We start from the raw sequence: 11,545 nt of genomic DNA, 5'->3' as shown, positions 1-11,545 counted from the left end.
ACGCAATGGCCCACCGCCTACTATACTAGAAAGCCTAGAGTGTGCTTGTCAAAAATTCCAATATGGCGGAAATAGTGGTGACAGTTTGCGTGTGTTTGTATTGTGGAAATTGAGTTTTTTGAGGATTAGATGAATTTTTACGGTTTAAAATGAAAACTTGAGGTTATTTGCGTAAGTTTTTTTTGTTTGCTGCAGTTCATAAGTTTTTCAAGCCACATTGTAACAGCAATTCAGGAAAAAGCCCAACCGTGTCAGTGTTTTACTTTACAAAAAACCGGATCTAACTCAACAGTGGTTTAACACTTTGAAGTGGGATGATTTTACTCCAACACTATACTCAATGGTAGGTACAAGTGCTTTCTAGTACAGTAAACTTATTCGGTACTTGTTACATGCACAGGTATGTGAGTTACATTTTAAAGCATCCTTCAATGTGAGAGCAACAAAAATAATTTTTAATGAATGTTCTTGGTAATAACATAAGAACTATTTATCAGGTGTGCTTACCTAGTTTCAAGGATTTACACATTTTCTTACATTGAGCAGTGTTTAAACTAGTTTGTACTTTCCAGGACAAATGTTCTAACCAATTTGTTTAGGCTGGACTTGATTGTGTATAAAAAAGCTCTATCCATACATATCTGGATCAGGAATGAACCTTTTTTTGATTTTCCACTCACAACTTGCAATCAACTACACGAAATAATTTAAAAAAAACCTATTTTTTATTGCATCTGCATACGTTTGTGTATAAAACGAGAACTGCTAACGCCGCCATTAAAAGTAACATTTTAGGATTTCTAGTATAGAAAGTTCGTTTTCAATCTCCATGGAGCGAGCAGTGCGTTTTTGACGTCACGATGACGTAATTTAACAAAAGTATAATTTAACCAACTGTCAAATTACGTCAAAAACGCTCCATGAAGCTTGAAAACGAATGCGACCAGTGTTGCCAACACTTATAGACTTTAGTAAACTGTCATCAATCATTATCAGCTGTTTTATAGGGAACGTAGGACAAATTAGAATTGCTAGTTTGTTTTGAAAAAAATAGTTATTAGGTATCTTCAAGTACAAAAATTAATAGAGGAAAGAACAAAAAATAAAACAATAATAACTGAAATGGATTTTATTTATATACATTATTCAAAATATGATGTATACATAGATGACAATCATGATGGGGATTACAAGACACCTATTTACTTTTATATAAACTTATTTGCTTCCCAAATAAGTTGTTTCATTTCATGCTAAAAATCATTAACAATTGATTAATCAAAATTGATAGAAATTATTGAAAATTAAATTTAGTTTTAACCGGCAAATTATAAGACAATGTTTTGGTGTAGCTAATCCAAGAAAAAATGGAATGTATTATTCCAAGAAAAATTAAAAAAGTCAAGACAAACACCTGAATGCAATACTGCGGTATTTTTGTGGTTTAATGTACAAACCTCTGTACATTTTAGGCAAAGTGGCGCGAGTCTTTGCAAGACTAGAAAAAAATAAATAAAACTCATTAAAAACTGTTATTTCCGACTTTTTAAAGCGTTAGCCAGCCATTCCATTGCCATATCCAGACCTTCGCCTTTGGTGGCCGATGTTTTAAATATTTGAAAAGTTCGATTTTTCAGCGCTTCTAAACCTAAAGCCTGGTGCACCTCCTTCAAGGACATACACCCTGGAATGTCTTGTTTATTTGCTAAAACCACTAAAATTGCGTCTTGTAATTCTTCCTCCCTGAGCATGTGAAACAGTTCGTCTTTTGATATGCCCATTCGTTCTTTGTCGGCCGAGTCTACTACGTAAATTATGGCATCAGTGTTACTGTAGTAGCACCTCCAATACGGTCTACAAAAACACCACAAAAATACAAAATAATAAGTCAAAATTAAGCCATAAATTCTTCACCTAATGCTGGTTTGTCCTCCCAGATCCCACACTTGAAATTTTAAGTTTTTATATGTAACCTGTTCCACATTAAAGCCGATAGTTGGAATAGTTGTAACTACTTCGCCAACTTGCAGTCTGTAGAGAATTGTGGTCTTTCCTGCACCGTCCAGGCCCAGTATTAGGATTCGCATTTCCCTGGCCCCAATGAGAGATTTAAAATAGCTAAATAAAACGCCTGCAAAGAACAAAATTTAATTTTTTCCTACTCAGTTTGTGTGCTCTACTCAACCCATTTTTATGGATGTTTGAGACCGATAATACAGGATAATCTACAACCAAACCCGTACATTAACTATGCATCTTCAAATAAATAAGCAATAAACACACAAAAATTATTTGTATTTTCTCAAAAACTTGACGTGTAATCAGCCGATTATTTACACATATCAAAGGGGATTAAAAAATGTCAAATGTCAGTAATTTGTCCTGTTGACAGACCGCAACCGGAGTGGGGTCACGTGAGAATGCTTTACATTGATAGAGTTTGTCACGTGGTGGTTTTCTTGAGCTACGTTGTTTGATTGCACTGTTGCCAGGTTTGGGGAATGTTTGAAGATTTTTTTTAAAACGCTCTTTTTCACAATTCAACCAAAAATTTTGTCCGTATACAGGCTTGGAAGGATATTTGAACTAAAGATAAACATACAAATAACAATAAAACATTCATATTATAAAATATTGTTTAAAGGCGGTACAATCCGTAAAAATCATAATTAATACTTGGTTATTGGGTTATGAATATAGTTTTGACAGTTCTGACAAGCAAATATTGTTTCGGAACGAACTGTCACATATACCACTCGAAAAAGCTATTAATCTACAAAACCAGCTTAAAAGCACTGTTATGTTAGATTTTTAGCAATTTTTGGGCTGGCAACATTGTAAAGAAAGTCTGGATTATAAAAAAAATTGCAAAATCTGATTTAAACAGTTTTGAAGGCAAAAATTGTAAAATACAACTTGTATGACCAAAAAATTGTAATTTTTGATCTGGCAACACTGTACAGACCGTAGACAGTATAGGTAAAACGTGACCATAAAAAGGTATAGTTTCAACTGTGAAAAATCGCTAATAAATATGATAAGGCATAAACCAGTCACGTGACAAATATAAATTAAATCGCAAAAATATGGAAAATCCGATTTAAACAGTCAAAAATTGTAATCATATTTACGTCAAGTGAATTCTATTTCAATCTCTCATAAACACTAACAAAGTTTTGTCAATGAAGCTATAAAATGACAAAACTTTCTTAAAGCTCCATGGCCAATTTACATTCAATGTTTTTTAGAGCTCCATGATCAGGATTTATTTTTGACAGGTGTGACGTAAAGATGTTCTTTTTGGAGCTACTTTCATGTTTAAAATACTGCAAACTGTTAAATACCACTCTATGAAGCTACAAAAGTAAAAGAACATGCCTAAAAGCAATATAAAGTTCTAAATCATTTGAAATTAATTTTATAGGTGCATGAGGTAAATTTTGCGTAAATTGTGACTTATATTAAAAAAAAGTTTAAAATACTCTGGTAATAATAATAGCATTTCAAGACTAAAGTGAAATTTGGCAAAAAAATGTTAAACCTTGCTTAAGAATATAGGGGTTGGCAACACTGTTTGCTTTTGTTTGTCCTCCAATGGTGTGCTGTACTATCGACCAACCAAACTGTGTTAGGATCTTTCTTTTACATTTCATGACAGAAATGGGACGCATGCGTGGTATGGGCTCAGTTTATAAACCTAAAACCTAATAAATTAGTTGATGCTGCAAAGTTTGTCTGCAAAAAAACAAAATTAACTAAAATTCAAAAGGAGGATTGGAATTTGGTCGATGTCGATATCGATCCTAGCAATTTAAGGAGGAACTGTCAGCTTGGGTTTCAATTCATTATGGGTAATTACCCATCTTTTTTCTATTTTTATTTACACACACACACCACAACATAAACAAAGTGTGAAGTTTTCCTGTTTTGGAGCAAAATGTGCCCTGTTTCTAGAAATTCTTGTTGCAGAAGACAAACAACTGCCCGTGTTTACACTAATCTCCCAGGTAAACCAAGACAAACATTTGGAAACAATCTTCAATGATGCATCTGAAGAAAAGGAAAGTGTCATTTACTTAAGGATACAAGAAGATGAAGAGTCTGAAAATGACGAAACCATTCCACTTGTGGTGCAGGATGACGGTTTGTTTGGTACCTCGATGGTTCTGGATTCTGGTTTGAAAATTGTCAGGGTCGAGAATGAGGGTGAACAGTATTTTTACATTCCTAATGATCAAGGTGAGGGATTGTGTCAAGTTTACTAGTTAATTTGTGAAAATTGATTGCTTTAGTTGATGTGATTAGTACAGGCAAGTCAAAAGTGCTTGAGAATGAAGGGACTCGATTGGTTAATCAGTCACAAATAGAAGAAATAGTTACCACTGAGACTCAACTTAAACTAGAAGCAGATATGGAATCTACAGGTATTTTCTAATCAAATGCTTACTTAATAGAGTGCTCAATTAATATTTTCATTATTTTGTTAATGATTTTTGGTAGAAAACAAAGGCATGCTTTGTTTTGAGGCTCCATGGAGTCTGCAGAACGAATTTGATGACAGGATGAGGCAATTTGACAGTTAGTCAATTTTGTTCAATTACATCGTCGTGACGTCAGATTTGCTCTGCATGCTCAATGGAGCCTCAAAACAAATGAGGCCACAGTTAAATAGGTATTTGTTTGAATTGAATTGAAAATGGTCATGTGACTTTTAGAACCACATTTTGATCTTGAATATTATCACATGACTGCAAGCTAACTGTTTTAATTCTTCATCTGTATGACAAAATTGACAAATACTATTTTTTCATACGGCTGGTGTCACAGTTGTTAAGCTTCCTTCCACATATCAAGAGAGTTATCCATAGATCTGAAACATTAGAGCTGGTAAAACTAGTGATAGAGACTTTAGACAAAATTTTACCTGCCCTCTCTGCCAATATGCATATTATAGTAGTTTTTGAACACTCCCCTGTGATATGAGGGTAAACAAAGAATTGTATGGCCATGTTGCTCTGCTATCTGGTTAATAAGGTATAGCTTCAGAGGTTTGTTTCAATAAATACTTAATTTAAGCAACTGAACAGGTGAATTAATGGTTATCAACATCTCACTGCTTTACCAGTCCTAATAATTAATTTTTTAAAGGCATCTGGGTTAAAGTTGACCTTCTCACTTCTTAACCATTCCTGAATATGGATTTTTTATGATTAATTGATTGTGGTAGGGTGCATTATCTAAAACAATAGCGGAAGGCTGGGTTAAACTTGGCATCAATTGTTCTTGAAACCATTTTAGAAAATTTTCCTGGTTCATCTCACCATGATAATCCCCAGACTAGCTCTTTGAAGCAAATAAAACTCACATATCTGCGCATGTAACAAGTACCTAATAAGTCTACTGTACTAGAAAGCACTGGTACTTACCATTGAGTATAGTGTTAGAATAAAATCATTCCACTTCAAAGTGTTCAACACTGTTAAGTTAGATCTAGTTTTTTGTAAAGTAAAAAACTGACACGATTGGGCTTTTTCCTGAATTGCGGTTACAATGTGACTTGCACAACTTACGAACGGCAGCAAACAAAAATAACTTACGCAAATAACCTCAAGTTTTGATTTTAAACCGTAAAAATTCATCTAATCCTCAAAAAACTCAATTTCCACAATACAATCAAACGCAAACTGTCACCACTATTTCCGCCATATTGGAATTTTTGACAGACACCTTCTAGGCTTTCTAGTATAGTAGGCGGTGCGTCAGATCATCTGACCAACGAGTGAACGGTCTGCCTCTGCTGCGGAAGGCGTGCTCGCGGTCTCCATTCAGATATTTTTCTAGTCCATCTACCGTCGTTTATTCTGGCTAGGTGACCCGCCCAGTTCCAGTTTAGAGTCGACATTCTTGTGATGGCATCTGTTACTCCACTTCTCCTTCTCACCTCTGTGTTTGGAACTCTATCTCTCAGGGATAAGCCTAACATTATTCTTTCCATGCTTCTTTGCGCTACTCTTATTTCTCGGTGTTCTTTGTTAGAGTCAGTGTTTCGGCTCCGTAAGTTAGTACTGGTAAAATACATTGGTCAAAGACTTTCTTCTCAAGACACATGGGAATATCATATCTTAAGATGTAGCTCAATCTTCCAAAGGCTGCCCATTTAAGACCTATTCTTCTGCCAATTTCGCAGGTTTGATTATCCCTGCCCAATCGAATCTCGTGGCCTAAGTATTTGTAGGAGTATACTTGCTCAATGTTTAAGTTTTTCACTGGAAACTAGATTTGTCATGAACTTTGTTTTGTCTATATTGATTTCCAGCCCAGCTTCTCTGGATGCTAGGCTTAGCTCGCTCATCATTTCTTGCGCTTCTTTGAGATCATTTGTATATAATATCAGATCATCGGCGAAGCGAAGGTGACTAAGTTTTTCACCATTAATGTTGATGCCGAGGTTCTCGATGTTTGTACGTTTGAACATGTACTCTAAACGGTTGGTAAATAATTTGGGGGAGTTGACATCCCCTTGCCGCACACCTCTATCTATTTGGAAGCTAAGAGTATTTTCACGAAGTCTAATGACAGCATTTGCGTTCTTGTATAATTGCTTAATGATGTCGATGTAGCGATTATGGTGGTCTATTGTGTCAAAAGCTTTTCCATAGTCTACAAAAATGAGATCTAACGGTTTATAATCTAATGCATTTTTCAATGAGGATTTTAATTGTATGAAGATCATTATTTGTGACGAAATCCTGCTTGCTCAATAGGTTGGTAAAGATCGAGTTTAGCTGTCAGCCTTTTGGTGATATTCTCATAAACAGCTTATATATCTGCGATAGCTAATTGGTCTGTAGTTTTCTATTTGGGCTATATCTCCTTTCTTGTGTAAAAGTATTATGATGGACTTATTCAATTGTTCAGGTGTTATGGCGTTTCTCTTAAACAAGTGTTACATAGCTTACACAGTATTTTCAGAAGTGCTGATCCTCCTAGTTTCACATTTTCGGTGCTAATTTCATCATCTCCTGGTGATTTATTGTTTTTCATGTCTTTTAAGCAGTTGTTTATTTCGTCTTGAGTGATTACTGGGATGCCTTCTGATCCCTGGTTTTGTATCACGGGAATGTCCACGCCAATTTATGTTGTAGTTTTCTTATAGAGCTCCGCATAGAAGCTGCTCACGATTAGCAGGATGTCTCGCTTATTTGTGGTGGTTTGTCCATTCTTATTATCAATTATCTTACTTAGTTGTTTCTTACCCTCAGACAATTTTTTCCTAAGCACTTTTATTCCCCTGTTTTCCTCTATCACCGTAGTTATTTCCTCTGCTTGGTGTAGCCTTACATCTATTCGGATAGCCTTTGGTATTTCTTTGTTCATTTCTCTTAACTGAGTGGCATTGTTTTGATGATTATCTGTTACGTTTCTTCTTTTTTCACACTCAACTTCTCCTCCTTTCCAACTCCAAGCGATTGCTTGCACTTGTTTTCCGCTTCTTTCAGTGCTGTTATTATTTGTTCGTTTGTCTCCTCAATGTCTATATCCTCTTCTTTTGTCAGCATTGGTGATAGACGAGAATTATGGAGTTGTGCGTATTGGTCTGCGCTTTGTGTTAATGATTTTCTAGAAGCTGTTTTTCTTCTTAGTTTTGACCTCTCCTTTATTGTATTATGACTAGTTTTGCTCTGACGGCTCTGTGGTCCGATAGAAAATTTGTTAAAAACAGTTATGGCTTGCAGTATGTGATATAGCACTTACTGTAGAAACACCAAGCCCAAGTGCTTCAGCTACAGGCTAAAAATACTGTTGGTAAACGAAAAACTCTATTGCAATAATTGTAGTTTTACTTCTCTCACATCAGCTAAAGGGATAAAAGGACCTCCGTGATCTCGTTCACGTTCAAAAAACAATATTAAAGCAGGGACAAGCTGCTGGCTTTGTTTACTTAAAGCCATGTTTATTAATATAATCGCAACACTCACTCTTAAACACCAACTTTCAGAAATAGATGCATTTTTTAATTGAGCATTTGATCAATATACTTTAAATGTGCACAGTAGACAATTATGATAATTCTTCCCAGAATCCGAAGATACTGTAATGAATGTAGTAATGATAGACGACGGACAAGAGTCAATTTCCCTCGATTTACAAGCCAACAAAAAATTCAAGTGCCTCTACAAAGGTTGCGAAAAATTCTATTCAACCTCCCAACATTTGACAGTAAGAACTTAAATTTACTGAAATCAAAATCTTCTGATGATTATGACTTTTTACAGGTTCACATGAGAAATCACGTAAATAGCAAACCTTTTCCTTGCACTTTCGAAGGCTGTGATAAAAAGTTTGCTACAAATTACTCGCTTACCGCGCATTTTAGAACGCACACCGGTGAAAAACCGTTTTTTTTGCAAGTGGTGCCCGAAAAGCTTTAAGACATCAGGGGATTTAATGAAACACGTTCGAATACACACAGGTTTGTATCTTTTAATATATTTTTTTTGTTGGTTGTGATTTTTATAAAAAGGTTTGTTGGGAAATTTTAAAAAATCGCATTTTATTCAACAACTAAAGTCGAACTACACAACTCAAAAGCTGTGTTCATAAATGACAGGACTTTGTGATTGTTTCATCAAAAGACAGTCATTTCAGATTGTTTTTTGCTTAGTTTTCAGTTTATAGGTGAACTAGCTGGTAGGGCTAGGACGGTAAACAGTTATGGTTGTTATTTTGTTTATTGTTATTACTATTACGCTTCCGTTTAACGACCTTTAGCTGCCAGGGCTATACGGTCGCAGTGGTGGCTGTTAACTCGATTTGCTCAGAAGTTCACCTGGCGGTGAGTCTGGGATAACCCATACTTCCAAACGAGCTTCTGTAGATACATGAGATAAAAATCAGTTTATAAAATTTATGTAAGCGAACGGTGAGATACTGTGACGCATGCAAAGAGGAGAGTTATGGTTAAGATGCTTTTGGATGTCCCGATACAGGACATGTGAATTTTGGGCAAACTGTGGGCATTCAAAGAATATATGAATGAGGAATCCCTGCCTCTTCACAGTTGCAGATATCATCTGATTTCACTTCTATCCTGTGTAGGTGTTGTGGTGATGAGCAATGTCCGGTTCGGATTCTGATACATACAATCTTCTCTTATCTCTTGAAATTTCAGTCTATTGTGTCTTCCATATCGTCATGTCTCTGATTACAAGAAAAAAATCCCTGTAACTCAGCTTAAAACCTTCATGACTCTGGTAGATGATCTACCCTTATTAGCAAGTTGATCAGCCGTCTCGTTGCCAAAAATATTTGTATGACTCGGTATCCAAGCTAAGATATCTCACATCACCAGATTTAAAAGTAAAACTAAAAACGTGGACTCACCGGTCAATTAATAAGGAACACACCAGCTCGAGTTCAACTAGAACTTTCGAACTAAAAAAAACACTTTAATGCTTTGCTTGCGTCACGTGACAGCTGTCATAACTGTCCAAACTCACTCACCCAGTGACCTGACACTATAAGACATTCATTCAATGAAACACCTTCAAATATACAACGGTTTTTCTCTTTTAAAAATTAATTTGGGAGTATTAACTATAGAATTGTTTCAATTAGGAGAAAAACCGTTCGCTTGTCCTGTGGAAGGTTGTGGGAAATCGTTTACCACATCGAATATTCGAAAAGTCCACATTAGATCGCATACAGGGGAGCGACCGTACATTTGCGATTATCCTAATTGCAATAAAGCGTTTGCGTCTTCGACGAATTACAAAAATCACGCTCGAATACATTCTGGCGAGAAACCGTACGTTTGCACTGCTGAGGTTTGTTACATTTAGTGTTTTTAAAGATAAAAAGAAAGTCATTTTTGGTAAAAAATAAAGGAAACATTTTCGCATTCAGTCGGACTCAAACCGAACTATCTTCACATTTCTGGAAAAAATCACAATTTTAGCAATGTTTCAAAATTAGTAATAATTACAGTATTGTCAAATTTACCATTCGTATTTTTGGCAATGTTGCCAAATTGGCCATTTTGAAATCAGTGTATCGGTACAGTCAGGAATTAAGGCTTGATTTTTCATTTAAGCCCGAACGCCAAAAATTATTTTCTTTTTATGTTTACGGACAATTTTATTTGACCATCAAATTTTGATTTTTTTACAGGGGTGTGACAAAAAGTTTACAGAGTATTCGTCACTTTACAAACACCAAGCGGTTCATCGAATAGAAAAGCCTCACGAATGCAACTATTGCAAGCAAAAACTTAAGTCTGAGCACACGTTGAATGTGCACAAAAAAGTGAAACATGGCGTGCTCGTCTCCTCAGAGGGAGTTGAATTTTTGGATATTGATTCTGTAAAGTTTTAAGTTTTTATACCGAATTTATGGGGAATAAGTATCATGTGAATAAATTCTGTTTATTATTTGGATGTCTCATTAAATTTCCTATCCAATAACCTAAAAAAGGAAAGGTTTTCTTTACAATTGGTGGCGCTCGAGTATCAGGAGTAACCAAATTTTAACTTCTTGCGTTTCTGCTGTTCTAATACAAAACACTGTATTACCAGGATGACATGAGTAGAAAAAGGTATTTTAAATATGTGTTTGAATATCAGGAGTAATGAAAATTTACCTTCTTACCTTGTTTCTGCTCTCCTAATACAAAATACTCTATTTTCGGTATAAATTGGATTTATTACCAGAATCGCAGGAGTAAGAAAAGGTATTGTTACGGTTTCTCGATACTTACTGAACGAGCACTCGATTTGTCTGTCAAGTATTGTCCTAATCAAGACAGTGGTTAGACTGTTGTAACATACAGCGCATCAATAAAAATCCAGCTTATAGAAGTATAAAATGTCATTTGTATGAATATTTTGCTACCAGCCAAACAGCATTTAATTCTTATACTTTATACGTTTATAATTGTAGTTTTGACGTTTGGAAGGGTGACCTAATCTTGACATTTACTTGTCAAACTTGTCACATTAATAAAAGGCTTTAATCTGTCATTAAAATGTTATTGTGACACTCGAGCAAACGCAAGGGCGCAAAAAAGATAATTCTGAAAATAGACCTGTCAAACTAACGGTTTGAACCTGCCAAACGTCAATTACACCTGTCAAAACATTAGTTAAGTTAGGTTTGATACTAGAGAACCTATAATGTTTGTTATTATTGTAATTTTCGATCGTAACCACTTTGGTCAACATTTGTTTACGTCCAAGTGTGACCAAGGCAACGTTGCCGAATCAATCACTTGGAATGTCAAACTTGTCACTTATATTAGTGCAGTGTTGCCAAAACATCAAAATAGAGGGGTACACAATACTTAATTATAAATGTGTTTGTTCATTTCATCATTCATACGGTCGAGGAGTTCAGTTTGGTGCTCCCTGTCACTTTTTGCCTTGTAACTCCTTTTAGAGGCCCTTAAGGGTCAACATACCTTAACACAATCTTGTAGAGAATGAAATTTCCTACAACTTCCCTTATTTACACTTGTTTGTAACTCCTTAAATAACGGAGCGAGAAGCGT

The 11,545-nt window shown here is 35.4% G+C and overlaps 2 protein-coding genes across 2 annotated transcripts; one reads left to right on the top strand and one right to left on the bottom strand.

Annotated features, from left to right (window-relative positions):
• Nucleotides 1-1,114: 1,114 nt before the first annotated feature.
• Nucleotides 1,115-2,346, bottom strand: Arl1 (ADP ribosylation factor-like 1). The gene is made up of 3 exons (XM_081990060.1): nt 2,186-2,346; nt 1,915-2,131; nt 1,115-1,854 (listed from the first exon to the last, which is right to left on the bottom strand). The coding sequence occupies exons 1-3, from the start codon at nt 2,187-2,189 to the stop codon at nt 1,533-1,535; spliced, it is 543 nt and encodes a 180-aa protein (XP_081846186.1). The 5' UTR covers nt 2,190-2,346; the 3' UTR covers nt 1,115-1,532.
• Nucleotides 2,347-3,636: 1,290 nt separating this feature from the next.
• Nucleotides 3,637-10,430, top strand: LOC145735912 (uncharacterized). The gene is given in 8 exon segments (XM_081990054.1): nt 3,637-3,851; nt 3,970-4,239; nt 4,293-4,424; nt 8,081-8,220; nt 8,277-8,399; nt 8,401-8,473; nt 9,619-9,827; nt 10,171-10,430. Coding segments are annotated over 8 exon segments (1,155 nt in total). The 5' UTR covers nt 3,637-3,847; the 3' UTR covers nt 10,375-10,430.
• The last annotated feature ends 1,115 nt before the right edge of the window (nt 10,431-11,545 follow it).

This window comes from Ips typographus, linkage group LG11 (assembly GCF_016097725.1).
Source record: "Ips typographus isolate SLU linkage group LG11, UJ_Ityp_2.0, whole genome shotgun sequence".
Classification (NCBI taxonomy): Eukaryota; Metazoa; Arthropoda; class Insecta; order Coleoptera; family Curculionidae; genus Ips; species Ips typographus.
This window is presented reverse-complemented; position numbering and strand designations above follow the sequence as displayed.